The 23,814-nt window shown below is 46.6% G+C and overlaps 1 protein-coding gene across 5 annotated transcripts in view; it reads right to left on the bottom strand.

Moving 5' to 3' along the window:
- LOC111849849 (serine/threonine-protein phosphatase 2B catalytic subunit gamma isoform-like) overlaps positions 1-23,582 on the bottom strand; it is a 29,379-nt gene extending 5,797 nt beyond the window's left edge. For 3 of the 5 annotated variants that reach the window (XM_023823105.2, XM_023823106.2, XM_023823107.2), the window contains exons 1-8: positions 22,962-23,565; positions 7,027-7,224; positions 6,565-6,689; positions 3,690-3,801; positions 1,946-2,091; positions 1,592-1,731; positions 841-918; positions 467-561 (exon numbers count right to left, since the gene is read on the bottom strand). In XM_023823105.2, the coding sequence (XP_023678873.2) occupies positions 467-561; positions 841-918; positions 1,592-1,731; positions 1,946-2,091; positions 3,690-3,801; positions 6,565-6,689; positions 7,027-7,224; positions 22,962-23,013 (946 nt within the window). In that variant the 5' untranslated portion in view covers positions 23,014-23,565. Of the gene's footprint in view, positions 1-466; positions 562-840; positions 919-1,591; positions 1,732-1,945; positions 2,092-3,689; positions 3,802-6,564; positions 6,690-7,026; positions 7,225-22,961 lie in introns of all 5 variants that reach the window. The other 2 variants (XM_023823104.2, XM_072714392.1) reach the window with 2 other exon arrangements.
- Between the last annotated feature and the right edge of the window lie 232 nt (positions 23,583-23,814).

The raw sequence follows: 23,814 nt of genomic DNA, 5'->3' as shown, positions 1-23,814 counted from the left end.
ACAAAACAAGGAAATGAACCCTCCTTCACAACATGTTGTCTGTTCAGTTCTCCTCCTGGATTCTGGAATGGAAGCTCCTTCCGGGAGTGTTACAGGTGTGAAGTCTAAAGCATAAGTTCTAAACCTACCTGGCTTACGTATCCAGCTGTATAAAGTGGGCGAAATGACATAATGGAATTAGCACAGAATGTTTAAAGGTGCTTAGGCGAGATGAAGGGGCCCCCTGCCTCATCAAGGAAAGCTGGATGTTATTTTGTAGGACAGTCGATTCACAGCAGCTGAGATTTATATTGCCTGGAGACATCATCACTCAGACTGGTGGACAATGGCACCCACGTGTATGAGCACTCAGAGATGCTGTCTGACGTAGAGAGCAATGAGACGCTCACTGACAGCCTCCCACACACACACACACACACACACACACTCCAGAACTCCTCCGGATAAAAACAGCCGTCATACATACCTTTGTTGTTGTATACATCTAAGTAGTTTGGTGCAGAGAAGATGGTAATTAATGATGGAAATCCTGTCGTCTGGCTTTTCCTGTACATCCGGTAGCTAAGGAAGAAGGGATATAAATCCACATGACAGGTAATGTAGGACGCTTTAACATTTCCCTTCCTAATCAAACTAAATTACCCATTCCAATGAAATTAAAGCAGACTGACATTTAAAGACATTAATCTACACATATGCCACTGGATTTCCATGCTGGTGGTGTGAACTGCCAGCTGAACTATCTACTGGTCAGACTTTAAAACAAATTACCCACATTTTCGGGCACAAAGACATGCAGCTGCTGCCTTAACCAGAGTCTGTGACGCATATCTTACTTACCCAGCATCCTGTGCTTCATGCGCTCTTATGACTGACAACAAATTATTGTTTAACAGGAAGTCACACACTGCTGGGTAACTGCAGGGGTGGGGGGAGAAAGAGAGGAAGGAACACTTAGACGAAAAGGAGGAGACCAGTTCTACTTCAGCACTGCAGTTCTGACCAGAGCAGGCGGGGTTTCTGATCCCACATGAGGTCTCGCCTCAGCCTGACCTGCTCTGAGCAATTATTGGTAACTATTTCTGTCCTCAAGGCCCCCTACTTCCAAAAGTGGGGGAGGGGAGGGCTGAGCTGTAAAGGCAGTAAGCTGTAGTCTGACAAAGGTATACGGCCACTCGAGCGGCAGAGACTGTTCGCTTAGCCACTTTTTGCAGTTGATGTCTAGACACCTGTGTTTGGTTACATGTGGGAGGGGCCAGAGCAGCCCCCGCAAGCCAGTTAACAGGACAGCAGAGGCTACCAGGGGTTTTATCTCATCACGACACAACTGCTGAGAAGCACAGCCATCTGAAAGCCGGGCAAGAGGAAGGGACTGTAACACAACAGCGGGTAAGAGGGGGCTGGAATCGTCTGACATGAAAACGTATGACCCTAATCATACATTTATAAAACAGATAATTAACCTGGAAAAACAGTCTGCTCCAGAAACGGATAATATTGTGGGATCTGGAAGCGGCTTTGGATAAAGGCTCCACTAACCTCATTCTCATTATTACCATCAGCAGCTACCTGCCCCGGGGCAGCAGCGTACCTGTAAAAGTAGGAGCACCCCCGCACACTGTTGTGGATGAAGTGCTCCGATGACTTCTCACTGCCGTAGTCCTCGCCCGGGTCGGACCACAGCAGGTCGCACATGGGCCCAAAGGCCGGGGGCTCCTTGAAGCGGTCTAACTGTGGACAAAGAGCAGCCAGACTCAGTGGGAGCCCCATCACTTTCACACTCTCCCTTTCCATAAACCCAGCTCAGTCTGTAATAATCCACACTGGGGGGGGGGAGCCTGACCTTGTTATAGATCCTGGCAACATTGGCCCCCAGTTTGTATCAGGGTATTTGGGGCGTTCCCGGCTAGCCTGCCCCCCCCCCACACAGCACGGTGCTACTTACCTTCCTGATATCATCCAGACAGTTGATCTCGGGGGACAGGCCGCCATGCACGCAGAGAAACTGCTGGTTCAGTAGGGCGGCCAGTGGCAGGCAGTCGAAGGCCTCCATGCAGGCGTCATAGACGCGCTCAGAGTACTTGATCTTACCTGCAAGGGGCAGAGGGTCCCACAGCCTGGATCAACACAGCACTTCACTGATCTGTGTCTTCCCACCATCTCCAGTTCCATGTAATTTACATGGTTTCCCCCAAAGGACTGATATAACCAGTATCAAATGGGCAACTTTTCTGGTGATGATGGTCACAGTTCTCTTAAGTTCATTTCCATCTAGCAGCAAGCAGCTCACACCCCATGCACAAGGTCAAGGTTAACTTCTCTCACACACCCACACCCACACACCCACACACACACACACACACACACACACACACAAAAGCAAAACACAGAAACTTAGGGCTGACGGTGCCTGTGACTATCACTGCCTTAAGGCGGGCCTTCACTGTCACACAGGCAGTCGCATGCTGATTGGCCAGATAAGGACGGTGTTGTGCTGGTGCCCCAGACTGCTCAATGCCAGATGCTCTCCTCCGTTACGCAACTGAAGTTAATTCCACATTTTATGGCACATCGTCACGGTCAATCTGAATGAGTTCGTGTTGGGACAGGAGGCACGGAGTGAGTTGGAGGGGCATTAAATTAGTGCGAAGTGGAGACACAAACCATTGCATTAAGATGATTACACACACACACAGACACACACACACACACACCCATGAGTCAAATTAGGTTTATGTCCTGAGAACAGTGCAAAAAAAGGTGTTAAAAGTTAAAAATAAAAAAAGCAATAGAGTCATGCGTCGCTTAATGACAGGGAAATATCCTGAGAAATACAACGTTCAGCATTGTGTGAACATCAGTGTTCACTTACACAAACCTGGCTGGTATAGCGCACTGTTTCACAGCAAAATTTCTTATACAAGTAGAAAGAGTACATTCTAAAATAGTGATAAAACGTTCATATAGTAAACACATAAACCACTAACCACTAGTTGTTTTTATCATTATCAAGTATTATGTTTTATACATAATTGTATGTGCTATATTTTACACGACTGGCAGCGCAGTAGGTCTGTTTACACCAGCCTCACCACAAACACACGAGTAACACGTTGCACTACGATGTCACTAGGCGACGCTTTTTCCAGCTCCATCATCATCTTATGGGACCACCGTTGCTCATGCAGTCCGTTGTTGACCGAAACATCGTCATGCTGTGCATGACTTTACTAATTTCCTTCAGGGGCACCGCTAGACACTTTCAGCCCCATGGAAGCATAATATATTTGGTTCCCAACCCAGGCCAATCCAATGATGCTCTAAATTTTTTTAACCCCTGACCTCTTACTGTGCCACTGTCTCAGATGATGGTTAGACCGAAGCCAGATGCACAGGACACAGGGCACAAGGACCCCATCAACAGCATGTTCAGATACATGCAGAAATTCAGACTAAGAATGTACAAATGTGAAACTCAGTCGGTCTTCTCTCCTCTGCCACAGCAGGTCTGAGGCAGGGAGCTTTTTCCACTAGCAGGTGTGAATTTCACGAGTCCCAGCTTTCTGATCACTGTCCAGGGCCACAGACCTGATGACTGGGCCCTGCGGTCTCACATGGGAGTGGGTCATTAGGCCTGAAGCTGCCCATCACGGGGAAATCACACACATGCAGCGCAAGGCGGTACTTACACTCCTGTTTGAAGGTGAAGTACTCTGTGAGATGCCGGCACTCGTGGTTGCCTCTGAGGAGGAAGAGTGTGGTCGGATGGTTGATCTTCAGGGTCCAGAGGAAGAGCACACACTGCAAAAAAAGGGTTGGGTCTATGAGAGGGATCCAGAAGAAGCGGGTGTGGGGTGAGGCGCACGAGCCAGAGCAGTCTGGGGTTTCCTGGGTGCACACCGAAATTACAGATAAGCAGAAGTGCACACACTTGTGAAAATGGTTTTGCACAAGCTTTGACATCATCGAGCGCTGAACTCACAGTGGGTCTGTTTACCATGTAGTTCCTTCTGATCCAAAGCGGAGTGAGTTCAGCAGCCGACGATGGCCTTTAAGACCACGTGCCAGAGAGGAACGTGCCTTTACTCCCCCCCCCCGCACTGCGTTCTCGGCGCGGCCAGGCCAGGCTTAGATCCCTGCCCCCATGCCCTCTCCCACTGTGGTTTCGGGGGGCATCCTGCTCCCCAACCGCGGACCGAAAAGCACAAGTCACAATCAAAAGGGATGTTGCGCCCTTTCATCAAAGGCAGGATGGCGGCTCTCACTCAGGAGACAGGAGGGGGTGGTAAAGGTCAGCAAGGGGAAGAGAAAGACACGAGCAAAGGTGTTTGACAGAATGAAAAAGCAGAGATGCACTAAGCATCGCAGGCCAGACAGAGCAATGGGGGGGGGGGTGTCCATAAACATCTACATATGATAATTCATGTACCAGATATGCTCTTCCATGATTAAGACATCTCACGTGCAGAACAGCACGTGAACAAGCAGTTAGAAACTTATAAACAGCAGCTGTTTAAATGGCTAAAGGTTGTTAGCAAACTAGAATAATGCTGTTGGGTCATTGCCAACACCTGTGGATTAGGGGGCACGGCTGTTGGGTCATTGCCAACGCCTCTGGATTAGGGGGCACGGCTGTTGGATCATTGCCAATGCCTCTGGATTAGGGGCCACAGCTGTTGGATCATTGCCAATGTCTCTGGATTAGGGGGCACGGCGGTTGGATCATTGCCAATGCCTCTGGATTATGGGCCATGGCTGTTGGGTCATTGCCAACGCCTCTGGATTAGGGGGCACGGTTGGTGAGTGCTCACAAACCCAGCTGAAAGGCTGCGTTCCGGACAGCTCCCTGCCCCTCTGCAGCTATGAATGGGCGCCCTTGACCCTCCTTTGACTGGCATGTGGTTAAGCTGCTCCTGCCATCAGATCCTGGAGTGCGAATGGCGGCCAGAATGGCACAGTCCTTCTGATACAAAGCGAGATAAAGCGGCTCTGTAAACTGGAGACCATGCTGATGCTGCCGTCTCTCAAGAGATGGGACAGGAGGTTTTACTGAGGAGGGGAGAGAGCTGCCGTTCCAACTGCTTTTGTTGTTGAGGGATGAGCTAAACAAGAAGACCTAGCCCTATTGGGCACTAGCACAGTGGGGAGGCAGGGGGTCTCAGACCCCACCATGCTCTCTATGCGGCAAAGTTGCCCCTTTCATCAGTGACAAGTCATATTTCTCCCGTTTCCCTGCAGTCCAACATCAAACGCTTCTACTAATCAGAAGGTCCCATGAACCCCCCCCCCCCAAAAACCTCCAACTTTCATTGCACCCCCCACTAATAACAGCTTCTCCAAATTCTCTCAGTACCCCCCCCCCCCCATCCAGACCTCACAGGGCTCCCCAGGTTCAGGAACAGGGAGATCCCCTCCTCACCATGCACAGGCCTTTCTCTGAACTTGCCCGCCCACCAAAGGGCCCCTTGTTGGATATAGTAGAAGATCTTTCTCCAGCCCGGCCCAGTAGTGGTTCCACTGCCTGATGATGTCCTATGACTCTGAACAAACTCAAAAACTCAATACACAGCTCTACCGTGCCTACTAATGTGGTCATTTCCTTTGTCACTGAATCACTTCCTGTCTAACTTATTGCAGATCTGTCTGCTGCCCGTGGCTTTACACCGTCTGATCGGGCAGATGGGCCTTTGCAGGTCCACCTGCATGCTTTACACGGGCTTTGTCCAGACGTGCTAACAGCCAATGAAATTCACACATGCCGTCAAATATCAGAGCAAAGACCTGCAGCGATCGAGGCATGACCAAGGCCAGCACAAACATTTTAGCTTAAAAAACATCTGTTCTGCATACAATGCAAGGGGAACCTGGGTGTCTATCCTAGGCCATAGGCTTGCAGCCAGTCCATGGACTTTGGACTAACTGGATTTTTAATCCCTTCATCGCACCTGTCTACTCAGAAGAGCAATAAAATTTCAGCGATGAGTCCCAGAAATGGTTAAATGGATTATTTAAGAATTTAAACCTACTCTTTGTCTGCAGCTGTTTTTAGCTGTAGGCTGTCTAATCTATCTATCAGGTCCTAACACAGCAGCCTAGAGCTTGTTAATGCTGTTGTTTTGGAATCTACCATTACTGATCAGGGATCAGTATAATCTCCTACGGATCAGCACCCTCAAATCCAGGAGTGCCACCCACAACGCCGCTCCGACTGAGTGGACAGCACACACCACGGTGGCCTGCCAAGCAGTTGCCAAGGCAATGGAATGGAATATAACATAACGGTGAACTGGGGGGTTAAGGGTTGAAGACCAGGTCTCAAGTTATTTCAGCCCCCATCAATCATTAGTTTCATGTCCAGGTATGATTCAGAATTAAATCACTATCAATCTAGCCACTAGTCGATTTAGAGATGACGCAGTCAAGCCCTGTTCTTACACCATTCAGCCAGGTAATTGCGTCAGAGGCTGTGTTCTTTAGCTTAAAATGGGGCATCAGCTATTGGAGCCGCCTGCTATAACTCCCCCCCCCCCCCCCCCCACCTCCCCCGGAGACGTTGGCACCCACCTCAATGCTGAAGTAGCCCCGGTCCACGTAGTCACCCAGGAACAAGTAGCGCGTGTTGCTGGGGGAGCCGCCCACCTCGAACAGTTTCATCAGGTCGAAGAACTGCCCGTGGACATCGCCGCACACTGGGGGGGGGGGCCACAGGCACAACAAGCCGTATAACATCTGGCACCATTATTATGGGCTGCAACCAAAGTCCTCGGAATTCTGTCACCTTCTGGTTTCTATATCCATCATAATCGTTATGACGTAAAATTTATCCCTGTTATATGTACCATGAAAGTGGTAAAATTAGGGGTAAATGCAGCTTCCAGGATGCATCTAACACCAACAAGGAGTTAATGGCAGGGGCAAACTCCAACAGAGTTCCAGGGGAGTCAGGCTTTCATTCAGCAGTAAAGGTGCCAGGAGCTTCAGTGCCTCTGCTGGCGTGGGGGGGGGGGCACAGGGGGTGCAGCTCACCTGTGATCGGCGCCTCCACCTCCAGCATGCACTTCTCCTGGCGCAGGATGCTGGCCCCGTCGTTGATGATGCGCAGGGCCGCCTCCTCCTCCAGCCGGCCCTCCTTCACCAGGTGGCTCTTCAGCACCTCCACCTTGGGTTTGCCGTTCTCGTAGAGCTCCTTCATGGAGAGGCGCGTCGTGGGCGGATACGGCACCCCTGTGGGAGACACGCGGGCGGCATCACTGCGCTGGCGTGGAGGCCTTCCAGCATCACCCATTTTACACGCTCCTCCTCCCAAACGGAGGTGACTACCTGGAGCCTCAGTGGGCTTTCAGCTTCATCTCATCATCTCGCTACTGAGGTCTAAAGTATGACTATAGCTACTTGTCAGGTCTCAATAAGGTGGCCCAGTCAGAGGATGTGGAGGTGATGGAGGACTTGATAAAGTGGGACGGAAACAGCTGTGTGTGTGTGTGTGTGTGTGTGTGTGTGCGTGCGAACGTGACCGTTAGCGCCGTCACAGAAGATAGTGAACATAGTAAAAGCAGCAGCCATTGGGCCCTTATTTGAATGCAAGGCTGCTTCTTCACCTTACAGACATGCCCTGAGAGTGTGGTCCTTCATGAGGTCCCTGCCACAACCATTAAATTCACCACCAGCTCTTGTGCTCTTCTAGAAAATCAAGCCAGGTACCTTTGGGGGACCGGACGGGCCACGTCGAGGAATTTTGGGGATTGCATCTCTACAGAGGCCACTCCTGCACCCAGTCAGGGCTAAGAAGGGCTCTCCTTAGAGAGATCCACAGCGTCTGTGCGGCCCTGTTCAAACTAACCGGGGATCAGCCGACCTTGAATTTCTGCAGGCGCAGTGTGGCATAGGGAACAGGAGAGCATGACCACAAAGTATAACAAAAACAACACCCAGCCCATGGACTTGCCGGGGAACAGCCAGGATCTCGTTTGTCTCACGCTGAGGTGAGACTTTGGTGGCCCTGACTGTCAGTGTAACAGTGTCAGAGCTGAGCCGTGCAGCATTATAAGCTACATGCTTCCCAGAAAAAGAGCCCAGATCCCACTCGTCATGAACAATATAATACAGGATGTGTGATCAGAGGCCGGACCAGCTGGTTTTGAGATCGCAGCGGCCGACAGCGGCACTCTCCACATCCCCCGCGCACCACCCCACCAGCCCACCCCCACAGCCCAGCAGCAGCGCAGAGAAGCCCCGGCTGCCCACCTCGCTAAGTGTCAGAGCGAAGCCAGCCACTTAAAGGGAGTGAGTCACCGTGAGAGACCAGCAGGCAGGTCAAGCTCCCTCCAGGGCCCAGATCGCCCTCTAAAGACAGCACACCTGAGCAGGGAGGACCTCTCTCAACGCAGACTGCCTCGTATTCAGACAAGGAGGACCTCTCTCAACGCAGACTGCCGCAGATTTTGGCTGCTTGAGAAGCTTTAATAAACAATTTGCTGAAAAATTCAAAAACAGGTGGTCATTCAAATTGAGGCTCTCAGGAGCCGAATTGCACTGTTCTAGAACCCAGAGCCGTGACCCTTGCGGTCTGACTGCTCAAACCTGATGGCTTTGGGTAACCAGACCCAAGACGTGTGGAGATGGGAGGCAGCACCACTATGTCTTTGCTTAGGAGGAGCATTTTGGGGTCTCCTGGGGCTGTATGGGTGACGCACCAAGCCCAAAAACTACAAACTCATCTGAAGGCATTCATTCTCAGGTCTATACCTGGAGTCGAAGAACTCTGCCCTAGTAAAGGATCCATACACTTATGATTTACCAGCGACTGCCTGCTACCGATCCACAAGTCTGACTATCTAGTTAGTCCTGGTAAGGAAAAGAACACAGGAAACAAGGTAGAAATGGTCCTTCAGCAAACATGATGTCCTTCTGAAATTCCTGATCAGAATGACCTAAGTTCAAAAGCCAGCCGGCCTCCCCCTCAAAATCCCTTGACTGGTGCCTGGACGTCTCTGGTTTATCATCGGTGAGGTTATTAACCTGCTACTCATTTCTGTCACATTCTGTCACAAGGCAAATCAAACGAATCTGCACAGTTTTTGATCAAAGTTCCCGCAGAGCACCAGACACCTTCTGACGGTTATTAGAGGTTCCTCTGAGGTTCCTTTAGAGCTTCTTATTGTGTTTACAACAAAACTGAACATATTCAACGTCATTCTGACATCCGACGACAGAACACACCATTGTTTTTCACAAAAAAAAAAAAAAAAACAAATGCGACTCCCACTGTCACAGATAAACACAGCCAGTTGAAACGTAGGAGGAAACGACCTGGCGCTCCAACATGATGACAACCTCCACTTCTGGTTTTATTCACCGTAATTTAATTATACGACATAACACTTTATAAATGAAGCGAGAGCTGTGTTCGCCTCTACGTCAATATGACAAGCAGCGTGCGATGTTCATTTGGGGATCTGAATGCAGTAAAAGAAAGACAAATGCACACAGCCAACAAAGGACATATTATCACAGCTGGGTCTTGGTCATTGTCAGATACGCAAACCAAATGCTTGTCAATTAACATCTAAATCTATACCTTTCCCAACATTGATCAGCCTCTGCTTTTCAGTAGCCTGAATGCTGAGCAGAGAATAATCTGAGAAAGAGGAGAAGATGAGGTTGGCCCAACACCTGAGTGAGGAGAAGGATTTCCAGGCACTTACTGATATCACCAACCTTCCACGTGCAGCTGAACTTCTAAAGCATTCTCCAAATTCCACTCTATTTTCATAAAGGGAAACGTGGGAACCGTTCAGAATATCAGCTCCAAACCGCAGGCCTGTAGTCATAAATCAGACTCCGTGTTTTCAGTGGGGTCACACTAATTGGACAGGCTTCTACAAATACCCTGAATAGGTGGATAATCATTCGTTTAAAGTTGTGGAAAATTCAATGATAGACTAAATGAAAGACCCCCTTGCAAATCCTAACTAGATCACCGCACTTTGTTTAACAATGTTTGATCTGTGGCACGTGTTATAGGTCAGCCCAGGCGAAATGCAGAAATGGAGAAGCCCTGAAATGCATACAGCCAACCTGCAGAATCCAAGTGAAACGCAAAGAAAAGAGGGATGAACAGAGCTGATGGGGATGGCGCCCACAGACGTGCAGAGACACGTGGGCTAACTCTGCCCTTTGAGGGGTTATTTTAGGCAGCAGCACTGAGAGGGTTCCCTGTGAGTCTGCCCATGACAGCACTGCCCTTGAGGGGGGTGGGGGCAGGAGGGGAATTCCCCTCTCCAGCTATCACTTCTCTGGAAGGGCAGGCCGCCTGCCGTCCTACGGAAGGCCTGTGTGGGTCTAGTGTTACGGCAGCAATGCGCCGCTCAGGACGTGGCAGCTGGACCAGCTGGTTTTGAGAGCCCCGGGGGAGACGCTGACCTAAATTCTAGTTAGAGTATAAATACACTGTGGGCTCACAATGTAAGCCACATTTTGTCAAGAACACTCAGAAATGTTAGCAATCCGGCACAATTCAACCAGATTTCAACTTCTCTCTCCCAGGGAGGTGTCCCTGCAAAATGAGCTCAAGGGGGTTTTGTAGGGGATGTGACACATTTAAGGAAAAAAGTCAACCCCCTTTCAGAGACAGAGACAACCAAACCAAGCCAGAATCCACCAAATTAGATGGGAGTAATAAGGGTCATTAACCTCCCTAAGAGTATCTCAATCCTCCATGAGGCGTTCAAGCTCTGCAGGCCAATTCTGGTCCTCAACCAGACGGCACATCCCATCACGCAGCAGACGGGGCACCTCCAGACCTGGGTCAACACTACTGATGAGTCACATAGTGCAGTTACTGCAGAGCAGCGGAAAGATGATCTGCAGCGAAAAAGTTACGATGCCGAGAGTGAGTGTGCTCTGCCACACACACACACACACACACACACACACACACACACACCTGCCTTAGACCTGGCCTTTTTGCAGGGGCACAAGTATACGGCCAGATGCTGCCCACCTGGAAAGCACTAAGTTAATCTTGTAACCTCATTGCTTGTCCATAAGCTAATCAAGCCCACTGGCTGAGTGGCTGAGCTTTGCTCATCACACCCGGTGTGGACGGGCAAAGCTAATGCCTCTGCAGGTAGGTCTGTATGGCACTGAAAGACACAGAGGTGAACACCCCAGCAACGCTCAGCTGAGCAGACGGGACATCCAAGCCTGACTAAATGAGACTGATCACAGCATATCACTTTTAATTACACAAACAAAAGTACTATATAATGGCATCCAGGACGATAATGTTACAGGAATCCTGTTTGAAACCTACCCATCATAATTTTAAAGCTTAAGTCTACAACCTTATCTACTATAACACCATTCAACAGACAGGGAATGAGCTGTAACTTAAGGTTAAGTTAATGTTCCAGGTAGGACCAGAGAGGAGCCAAGCCTTCCCAGTGAGAGAATGCGTCATTACACAGCGGTGTTCCTAATCACACAGCAGATTAATCACACACAAAATTTATAATCACCCTGGGCTGGGGGAGCGTCAACCGTGAGACATCACGTTCATTCTGTGCCCCGCACACGCAGGCACACACACAGACACGTAACACGGAACGTGATCACGCAACGCACGGTGACAGAGACAATGGCGATGCAGCCGGAGATTCAGCTGCTTCCTTTGAACTTCAGTCACATGGCAACACTTCACACAGTGAAGTGGGAGGGGGGCAGCAAGAGGGCTCAAACTGCGACAGCAGTGAACAATTTTTCATCCCAATATGCCCCGAACACACTCAAACATAAATACATCTCTTCCGTCCCCCGCATGATGGTATGATGTAATCCACGGACAAACACAAAGATAAGCCCAAAGTGTAAGTGCTGGGACCTCAAAGCTCCAACCCCAAAGCCCTAAATAAGGAGGGTTAGCACCTGCCCAATTAGAGCTCTCAGCTTCCCAGGAGAAATCGTGCCAGTGATGCCAGAGACAGATCTCTGAACTAGTTCACTTCACACGATGCTTCTGATTTCAATCTATAGCTCTTGCTTCCACTTGTTACCATCAAAAAGCCAAGAGGCACAATCAAACAGCTGCTGGCGGTCATCCTGCAACAAAGCAAAATACAGATACAAACTCTACTTAAAAAGGAAGGAAAAGAAGCTGTGACTGAGTAAAACCCAAGCATGACAATATGACAACGTTTCTGAACAATGCCCGTGACAGCTGGCATGGAAAACAATTCATCTGAATATTTGCCAGGTTTTATAGTTAAGGTGCAGGCCACTGGAGCGGCCTTCAACGGCATGGAACATGGAAGAAAAGCAGAACCTTCCTTTGAGGTAAGTCCAAAATGCTCAAACATAAGGTGAGCAGGAAATGCAACAAGTTCGGTTGCCTTAAAGCAGGGGTCTCCAACTCCGGTCCTGGAGAGCTACTGTCCAGTAGGTTTTCTATCATACCCGGCTTCTGATGATCCACACCTGTTCTCAGGTAAATACCAGGAATAGGGATGCACCGATCCACATTTTTTCACTTCCGATCCGATTCCGATACCTGAATTTGGATATCTGCCGATACTATTCCGATACCAGAGCTCTATTTGCTTTAATATCTCTATGATTATTATCATTATTGTTGATTTTATGAGGCTGTAATAAACTTCTCTACAAGCAAGTCTATGTATGAGGTCAGAAAACGGCAGAAATCCCATCCTGAAAACAAATATGCAACTTTAAGGGTTTAAATGGATATTTATTTAAATTTCAAGACAGGATTACTAGATACTAGTGCAATTATTAATTATATCTGTAGTGTTGAACGTCGCGACGGAGGTTCCACCTCTCGGAGCAACGGCTTTGCAAACATTGCACGTTGCTGTCTTACTTTGCGGCGTTTCGACCGTAAAATGTTTCCACACAGCGGACATGTTGTATGGCGCTCAATGCTAAACTGCTACCTGCAAACTGCAGAGGATTTCCTGAAAGGAGGCGTGTCATCTCTCTCAGTGTCTCATTGGAGCACGGACACGTCACCTAGCCCGGGATCACTTGTGAAGTCATTTCAGCAGACAGCATTGTAGACATAACTCTGGATCGGAAATTTCTCCAGGTTGGATCGGAAATTTCCGATCCGTTAATTAAGCTGGTATCGGAACCCGATACCGATACTGGATCGGATCGGCCCCATCCCTACCCAGGAACAGGTGTGGCTCATCAGAAGCCAAGTGGGACAGAAAACCTACTGGATAGTAGCTCTCCAGGACCGGAGTTGGAGACCCCTGCTTTAAGGCAACCGAACTTGTTGCAGCTTGTTGTTAAAACATGCAAAGGTCTGAGATATTGAAGCTGGGAGCTCCCATCTCGGGAAAATTCCTGGTTAACCCAGAGACGACTCCCTGACTCCTGGCCAAAGAACCCTCCCAAAAGGTCTTGCATCAGTGAAGAGAAACTGGAAATTTGCTGAACTGCTCAGCATTAGTCACCTGGTCGCCTGCCAACAACTTTATGGTCCCAAAGGTTCAGGAGACCTGCACAACAAGCAAAGGCTACCGAAGAACACCAAAGAAAAATTACAGGCCAAATCTATTTCACTTTAGATTCTCGCAAGAGGAAATAAAATTGCTCCACTACCAATGACAGGGTACAGATATTCAAAGGCGAAGAGGGAAAATGAGAAAGAGAGAGGGATAGGTGAGGCAAAGGAGTCACATGACTCTGGCGGTGAAACACTGGGCTCATGCATGATTAATGGCTGAGTAATGACATGGGCAGGGAAGCAGCCCAGGAGGTTGCGTTACAATCTTGAAGTGCACAAGGGTGAACGTCCTGTTGGGAAACGGCCACCATGAGACACACAGAGGCCCGCGAGGGTAAGGCCACCTGGGGAGAGGGGAGCCACCGTCACTCGGTCATCAGCAGCTGCACCCAAGCAGCACTCCTTAGCAAGAGGATCCGCGATTAAACCTGGACACCATCTTTCACTTCACTAATTTTTCAGCCACTTCTCTTTTGGTTTAAATTTTGCGGCACTGCAGCTAAACAATGTTTCAGGTCGCAGGGAGCGGAAGAAAAGTGGGCAGGAGGAGGGGTGGACACTCCTTGCCATGGTAACTGCTTCTCAGCAATACCATCAGCCGTCTGCTCAAACAAGGCAGTCCCATCTAGACAGAACTTAATGACTTTTCTTCTAGACGGCATCTACCTCAGAGACATGCGAGACAGATTTTCTATCACTCTTCCACAGCGAGCATTGATCTTGATGTGATGTGGCTGCTGAAAAGGCTGCTTATTGAAGCAGATTTAACTTAACCGTTGTACCCTTTGTAAAAGCCAAGCCTTCGTGGCTGGCAGTGGGAGCTTTTGGCCAACAGTTTATGCTGACATTTAAGCGTTTAGTTGATGTTCATTTGACGTAACATACAATTTTACCCTTAACTTTTACCCGTAACTTAATTTTACCCTTCATTCCGGTTGATAATATTGAGTTTATTCATGCCTGCAGGGGACAAGACAAGGAACTGGCGGAATATGTGCTCATTTGGTAAATCCACTGATCTCAAGACAACCTTGATTGAAAACAAATAATATTACAATACAATTCTGAGCCCTTTATAGCTTAATCCATGGAGGCATAATACTAATAATGCTAATTCTTCTGAAGACTGGAGTATAAATGAGACAACATACCCCCTAACGGCATTTAGAACCACACAGCCCATATACTCATTCAGCTGTGCTTTAAATTATTCAACTTCCTTTGATGGTTTGATTTAAGGCTAGCAAGAGGTAGAACTGCCACTCAAAACCAAAATTACTGCTAGATCTGAGGATGTCAGATATTGAAAAGCAAGCAGACACTCCCCAGAGATCTGTCTGAGTGGTAGATTGGTAGATTTAACAGAAAGTTATTTTAAAAAAATCTAATAAATCTCGTATGTTATATATATATATACACACACACACACACACACACACACACACACACACATACATACATACATACACACACACACACAAAATTTTCCTTTTGACCCAAAATCCAAATTTGGCATTTTGGCATGAGTTTCATTGCAATCAAAAGTGGAGCACACAAGTCCATTAAACTTGTGGCAAGTCCATGCTATTGTTCTATTGTTTTGCTCCTTTGAAAATGACTACTTTTCAGCCAGGCCATATCCACACGCTTCCACTTTCCATAGCAAACTGATTCTAGATACACCTGTGAGCCTAAGGGGCATAGCAATGCTTGCAGAAAGCACAGGAACTCCAGTTACATGATTCGTGTGGATATGGCAACCTGACACCTAACAGACAGGGAAGGGGGGACAGCACAGACATGGCAACCCATACACTAGTGTAAAACAATGCCAGAGAATATTATTACTCTACATTTTATTCTTCACTTTCACACTTTTGTAGGAGCCAAAGATGCTTGCTTACTTACTTAGCATAGTTGCTTATTTACATAGAACAAAAGGAAAACACAGTACTATGCAAATGTCTTAGGCCAGGGGTCGGAAACCTGTGGCTCACGAGCCACGGGCGGCTCTTTGAGCACGAGGCTGCGGCTCTTTGAGCACGAGGCTGCGGCTCTTCTCAGAATAACACATGAAAATGTGAATGAGACTAATATATGGTAATACTTTCATAAATATAAATCATTTATTTATGGGTTAATATAGAGCTGGGTGGTATGACCAAAAATTTTTATCACGGTATTTTTCAAAGTTATATCGGTTTCACAGTATGCAACGGTATTTTTAAAAAAAATATGACTGGCCGTTTACCACATTTTACATGACATTTTTGTTTTACGTTTTTTCATTGTTCCCACATTTAGTATATTATTTTATTATTAGCCATTGCGCCTACTTTAATGATAACATACGGCTAACGCGTCTGTCGGCTAACTGCTTATAGATAAATGGCTAATATTAAGGTGTGCGCCGGCCACGTTAACATTTTTGATAAGTGTTTAATAGTTCAGTGCTGCTGGAACGCGAACTTTACTGACCTTGCGAAATTTAAGAACATTTCTCAAAGACCTGGATGTCGGTCTTTAAGATGCTCCTCCAGGTTTGACGTGCTACTTGACTTTGTCACCACAACTTTGTAGCACCGTTTGCATAGAGGCTTATCGACATCCTTAGCCTTTCCATGCTCGTCTGCAAATTACTTCCAAATGGCACTTTTGCATTTTTTTTAAATTTTCTCTAAAGCAGCTTGCGAAGTGCCTTCAACTGCAGCATATGCCATGTTCGGCCAACTTGGTATGTGTGTGTTAACCAGCGCGGATGTGTTCAGCGGCTGTTGAGAGGAGGGGAGGGGCTGCGTCTGTGTGCGCATCAACGCGCGCCTGCGCTGTAGTACTAGTAATATTAATTAGTATCTGAGAATCGATTTTTGACAACCCAATTGTCTCATTATTTTCAACTCCAACGTCAGCTATATCTTCCGTTTCTGATCTTTCGCGGTACATTTTTAGCGGTGCAGCAGTGAAAAAGGTCACCCCTTAAAGTTTCCAGCTGCGCCACTTTCCGAACGTTGTGTAGGCTATTTAAACTGGTGTTGCAGTATAAGAAAGAAAAAAAAAAACATAACAATAATAAAAATTGTTTTCGGTATGAACCGGTATACCACCCAGCACTACGTTAATATTATTATTTTTCATTTAGATATTTCTTTAGCTATATGTGAATGAGGCAGTCCGTCGCGTGCTTCTATGATGTCTTAGCTGCATAATTTACATCTTCCTCAAAGTCATTCTCTTCGACGAGATTACGTCTCTGGTGAAATGGTATGCTTTCCGGAGTTTTCTTCAGTGTCTGAGATTCGATGTAGGCTTCAAAGTTTATTGGCATCCCTAATTCTTTCATATACTTTTTGTAGTAAATCGTCACAGCGCCTTTCCAGGTCTCCGTAAAATTATTATATTTTCTCTGATCTACAAATTATAGCCAGCTGAGTCAGGAGAGGTGAGTACATTTTGTACTGCTTGGTCAGCACAGTTACAAGTAGTGAAGTGGAGAGTGAAAGCCAAACGACTGCAGAGCCAAAGGTGGGTGAGGGTGAAGACTATCGCTACAGAACTGAACAATATCGTGATATTGGTCACCTTTACACTGTTACGCGTCCAAGTGATTTAAAACTGACAGTCCCCCTCCTTGCCCCAAAATTGTTTTTCTTTATTTATTTTACTTAAAGTTTTATTTTTGTGTTAAATGCATATATACCAATATCACATTTAAAAAATCGTATCTCAAACCCTCTTCTCTATCCATTGCAGCTCTTTCAAAATCTCGAGTCAGACATTTAGGATAAAATGGCTCTTTGCTTTAAAAAGGTTGAAAACGTCCGTCTTAGGCAGTCAAAGAAAATGTTTAAATTATCTTCATGTTGGTCTGAAACTATGATTTTTATGCCTGTCAAAGTGTGCCAGCTTAAGCACTTCAAAATCTCTCCTAAAATCACCCTAGTATTTGCAGCAAACATCTAATACACCCATATATTTTTTGACTCAACCACTACACTGCCTCTTATGGCTATTCAGTACCTCACATAGTTATTTTTAACTTATTAATTATCTATGTGAGGTGGTTGTGAAATATAACAAATACATGGAATGGCTGGGGTGCCCCTGAGGAGAGGTTTGGGAACTGAAGCTGTGTTCATCTAGCCATCCAACTAGCTATCAATAGCTTTGGGAGAAAAGAAGGAATACTTATTAGTTTTTTTATTGTGTTACTCTTAATTTGAATATGCTCTAAAGTTAAATAATGTTTTTGTTCTGAGAAAATATACACGTACAACCCAGATAAATAGCTTTAAACATTTAAAAAAGACTTTTACACTGTACTGTATGTATGAAACTACTGCATAAAAATAATTACAAAATGCACTACAGTACAGTAATGCAATGCATTCATTATGTATATATGACATATAGTAATGAAATAATTAGAGTATACCATAATATTACTGTAGTATACACCATGTTATACAGCAGAAACAAATATTGTAGATGAAACAATGGAGCAGGAACAAGGAAGATGAGAAAAGATAAACAAAGGAGACAATGCTAATTGAGCATACAGGGCACCGGTAGGTAGAGCAGGGAGGAGGCAGGCTGAATAAAGGGAACTGGAAAGCCCTGCAGGACAACAGGGCTTGCAAGTGGGGAGTGGGGAGGAATTTAGGAAACCTGGGGGAAGGGAATTTCACAGGCAGGGTACCACCCTGGAGAAGGCTCAGTCCACAAAGTTACGTGGTTCAGATGGAAGAAGACTGAGAAGGCCAGGAGGATGATCAGAGGGAGGCCAAGGGCGTAAGAGGGGGGCCGAATTAATGAGGATGGGGGCTCTTCGGCTTGTGACATTCTGGGGCCCTACCAACAGAAAATACTTTGGAGTATACAAAATACTAAGTGCTTACACCTTGCAGCTAGGGAAGTGGTAGCAATAAGGGTTAAAATATGAGCAAACTTCTAATGTTTTTAATTGGCTTTGGTGATAGTCTATGTAACTGATTGTGACTGAGGGAGATGAAGTAAAGGGGGAAAAAAGCACTGTTTTTTTACGAGTGCCATTTACAAACTCGGCACTTAAAAACTGCACGTAAAAATACAGACACTTTGCCACGTTTGGGTCGCTACCAACCCGGCACTTTTTTGGCAAATAAATGACCATAAAACAATAATAATGGTATCTACTGACAACATTGAAGGACCCTCCCTTGCACAACCTTGTAACCTTCGTGCTGAAAAACATTAAAGCCAATTAAGAATAAGCAGGTGTGACAGTCGTACATGTAAACAAATGGAGGAGAAAAAAAAACACAATTCACTTGCACTCCAGAGTTTTACTCAACTAAGGTGCCTGCTGTGAAAGAGAAAGATTGCTGAGAACCTCATAAGAGAGGAGAATGATCTTGAAAGTCACAGAGTGCAGGAGAAATATGAGAAGGGGTCTGAACACGGGTGTGAAGGTGGGCTGCAGAATTCTGGACCAGCTGAATCTTGTGACCCTGGAGGCATTCCCCATGAGCAGGGATGACCGAGATGAAGGTATGGAGGAGGAATTCAGAGGCGGGCTTGGAGAGAAAGGAATTGATTTTGCCTTGCAGGAAGTTGCAGATTGAAAAAGAAGATTTTGACTGTAAAGGAAACAAGGGGCATCAAACAAAAGAGAATCACTTACAAGACACCCTCAGGTCCATGCAGGTGGACACCAAAAATAAAGTCTCCCAAACCTAACCACTGCAACCAGGCGACAGATGAGATGACCCTGCTTAGTCAGGTGTCTCGCACTGCGGTTCAAAAACAGTCATATTTTTAATACCTCAGATACCAGACAGGATACCATAGAAGCCTTCGGGCAACCATGTGTATATAAGCATGCTTTCACATATATGCTTCTTAAGTGTATTTTATCAATTTTAACCCTGCAGTCACTTAGCATATCGCTGGCTACATCAGATGTGCTTCCTGAACATCTGACTTGAACAAGTTCTCTCTGAATGCACCCTTATGAGGTTTCACTCGGGTGGCAGCAGACTAGTGTCAGCACAGTCATGCTTGCTGGGGGCCGTCCGCCTGTCTGATGTCCCAATGCACTGTGATGTCAAGGCTAGCTGTAGCTAAAATAGCCAGAACTCGGTCCGGTTTATTTTTATATAACATCCTTGACAACAACGCAGCCTCAGAGCCCTTAAAAATAGCAGCATTACAAGCAGAGTTAGGAGAATAAGACTCCTGGTGCTCTCTCGTCGCCTCGTCTCTTTTAATCGCAACGCTGATTCATTTCATCATTCATTGGTTCCTTCCTTTTTAGCGCAGGTCTTGATGTAATCCTGCGCTCTTTTCAGGCGGCAGCCAGCAGTTTAGGCAGTGAAGATTGCTGACAGACACAGCCACCAGGGAAAAGGAGGCTCAGTCAGGAGTTTTACGTAGGACGACATGCCTCTGGAAGCCATTCGTGACTAGAGACGGAGAACAAACAGGAGGGATTGTGTGTGTGTGTGTGTGTGTATGCACGGGCCGGTTTCAATAAAAGCGACCCAATGCTGCCCCCCACCTTCCACGGCTCCCCATCCAGGGCAGTCACTCCAAAATAGAGCTATCCTCCATGCCTCACTTGATGAGCTGCCCCTTCCAGTCCCTTCCTGGCAATCTCCCAGCAGCAGGGCTTCCCCAAATTCCACTGCAGGATAGAGTATGCAGTACCGCACTGACCTCGGGACCTCAGAGCACATGGGTGGGGGGCAGGGGTGTTACCATCTTACATTCAACCTCAGCCGCTCCTCTACTCCAAGGCATTCTTAAGATGTTCCAAGTCTGTCAGGGTGTCAGTAAAATGACACCAGTAGGGCTGCTGTCCTCCATATAACCAATAATAACTAAGAGGGATTGGGTGTGTACTGTGGTTACCAATGTGAACATTAGAGTAGGTAATCCAGACTAGCAAGCCTCCCTTCGGGACAAAGATGACACACTGATTGGGATTCGCCTTAAAACTGAATCAAAAGCAGCAACTCCAGGACCCCCCCCCCCCCCCCCAAACGGACATCCTGACCTAGGAGTAAGACTTGCCCTTACATGTACCTCCACATTTCAATGAGCTCTATGTGGATTTCCCCCCCCCCCCCGTGCTGCCAAGCCTGGGACAGCGATGACACAGGGTGGGGGCCCAGGGCCCGGCGTGGGGTGAGGCCATGACATGCTAAGATTAGCCCGCTTCCAACAGGGAAGCACTGACAGAAGAGAGTGCCTTTCACGCACATTCAAAGAAAACAGGATCACCTTATTTTGACAAATTTTTATATTCACTTGATTGGATCCATGCTTTAAAATATGCGTTTTATTCCAGGTCACCATCTTATGTGGTATTACATAATATGTACACACAAGTTAGGCATGATCCAAAATGAACTGGTGAAGTTGCTCAAGTCTTTTCAGCCCAAGGCTTAATCAGATGCCTCCCTGAATGGCGACATGCTTCTACATGACTGGGCAGTTGGACTCATACCCGGGCAGGTTCATGGGAACACCATGAGCTGCTCATGTCAGCAGCGACCCATGCGATTAAATCAGCATCAAACTAATCCACATGCTCAGATCAAACACGGTGCCCCAGCACTCTCCAGGAGCACTCAAAGCCCTTGGAGATAACAAAATCAAAATCAAACCATCTTGTTATTTTTTCTTTCCCTCCTTGATGCCGGAGGTCTCATTACGCGGCCTTCACAGGTTTAGTATATAAGAAAGTGCACTTTCAAGGCGTGCAGGCCCCCGCATTTGGGAGCAATGGTGTATGCGTATGCGGCACGCTAGATGCCACAAAAATGTCTCATAAATGGCAACATAAAAACATTCAGAGCCTGAATATAATGATAAACAAGAAGCGGGCATTTGCCCAACTGGAGGAACATGCGAGAGTCTTGTTATGGTATCATCCAGTCTGATTCTTAATGAACTCATTCGTTATTTAAAAAAAAAAAAAGTCTAAAGTATATTTCAAGATAGCCGAAAACAAAAATTGGATTTCACTAAAGAATTTTTGTACTGAACAACTTAAAGCAAAAGGTAACAAATTAAAGCAAGATAGAGTGATAAGGTGTAAAAGCCCGACACTTCACATATTTGCCTCCATATTCATTTACAAATTTGTGTCATTTATTAATACCAGTTTTACCGGAGGTCAGACACCATGGGGAGGGTGATTTTTTTTGGTGCATGCAGTCCACTGCACAGAAGAGCAAAACGACTTAAATATAACTGAGACATGTTTAAATTCCTCCTACGGGGACATTTAGTTACACAAGCCGGAGTGGTGACAGCACAAAATTCACCTGTGACATTCACCAGGGGGGTGGGGTGGGCTTAATTAATTCTTCAGATCCCCTCCCAGGACTGCAGCATTTAAACCCGTCAGGTGCTGGTAGTCACGACTCCCGCCAGCTTGCGTGTGAAACGCATTAATCACCGTTTCTCTCCCTTGATCCTTGAAAATGCCCCCCTTGTGCCCCTTCCAACTTTAGTTGAAACCAAATACATGGCTCCTTAAAGGGCCGACATAATTTGCAAAAAATAATAATAAAATATATATTAAAAAAACCCGTTGCTTCATAATCAGTTAACATGTCATACATATAAAATTAGTCGACAAATAGCACCAAAGACAGCAAACGACATATTTGAAAGACAAACAAACATATTATATGCACGGCCATGCGGAGTTCCGGGTATGGACATACATAACATGTGCGCCTATATACTGGGGTCTCCCGACGTAGATATGCCGCAAATTCAAGTCGCGTTTCAGTGCGCATCGCAGCCCCGGAGACTGCAGGTTTCCTGTCTCTTAGAGAAGAATAAACCCGCCAATAAACCCGAGAAAAAACCCGAGAACCGCAAAGGCGCTTTTTTTTTTACAGCCCTTCCGTGTTACTGTTGCATTTCGCGTGTCGATTACTTCTTTGACAGCTGCTGAACAAAACTTACAGCGGCTACAGCAGGACCTTATCAATCATTCGGATAGCTACAAAAATGCGTTAAATCATACCGACCCTCTCCCGAAAAAAAAATCAAACAAAATAGTAAAATAAAAATTGAAAATGAACCGGAAACCAGAGGCAGCAGCTGGACGGCAATTTAAAGTGTAGGGAAACGTGGTCGGAGGTGTAGAGTGCCTATGTGCCTGGATAACGCCCTGTCAAAGAAATTCAGTCGTGTGTGTGCAGAGGGGTGTGTAAAGGACAAATGTGGAGATAATCATCGAATAACAGGGCTTAAACCCCGTCAATTGCGTCCAGCTGGCCGACGACGCCGAAGGGTCGTATCACCCAGGTTTAGGTCCACCCCTCAACGCCCCGAACTGAAGGCAGACCGGTGAATGTCAAAGTATTATAGCCCAGAAACCTCCGCTAACCCCCGAGGAAGAAAGAGACCCGGCTGCTGAGAAGCGGCATCTTACCTTTAATCGGCCGATCGGTGGTAGACTGCTTGTTCATCTCCTTTCCTGACATCTCCGGACTTCGTCCGGCAGCTAACGAGCTGAGACCGTCCCTCGGCGTAACCGGCGATGTGAATTTGCCAGCCGACTATGCTAGCTAGCGGTGATCTTTTCCGTTTTGGTCCCGAATAGTAGACCCAGGACACCAACCCCCCCTCCCCGAAATGAGACTCCTCGTCTAGGCTGGTTTCAAGATGAAAAAAACTATTGAGGGAAAGGGGAAAGGGGGAAACTCAGCTTCTGTCAACGAAATTGTGACTAATTTTATTTTTATTATTTTGCATTCGGTGTCCTTTAGTAGCTATCCAGCTGCTGTCAATTTCTATCAGAATCGACGAAGCCAGCGGAGGTACAAGAGGGGAAAAACTGTGAAGATCTAGCTAATTTAGCTGCTTCCTCATTGAGGAAAAACCTACTACTCTAACAATACAAAATAAAACACGAAATGTCCATTTGATTCGTTCAGCTGCTTCTCTGCCTGTTGGCTTTGGTACGGTACTGACCCGATCTGCCTCCCAGTCCCTCTTCGTCTTCTTTCGGATTAAACTGTAATCCACCGCAAGCGGATTTCCTACAACATGGCGGCATCAAATCGATAAGCGCACTGAATTATGGGTACTGAAGTGCGACGAACGTCTTACTGCCAAGCAGGTATTTTTAAAAACCCCTACAATTCCCGAACAACTTCACTTTTGACGATTTCTAGTTTGAAAAAGTGTTTGGTGTATGGGAAATGTATTTTATAGCGACGTCATCGAATTCGTGACACTCAGACTACACATTAAAAGCAACCTTGACGATAAGGGAAATAAAC

This window comes from Paramormyrops kingsleyae, chromosome 7, assembly GCF_048594095.1.
Source record: "Paramormyrops kingsleyae isolate MSU_618 chromosome 7, PKINGS_0.4, whole genome shotgun sequence".
NCBI classification, from domain to species: domain Eukaryota; kingdom Metazoa; phylum Chordata; class Actinopteri; order Osteoglossiformes; family Mormyridae; genus Paramormyrops; species Paramormyrops kingsleyae.
This window is presented reverse-complemented; position numbering and strand designations above follow the sequence as displayed.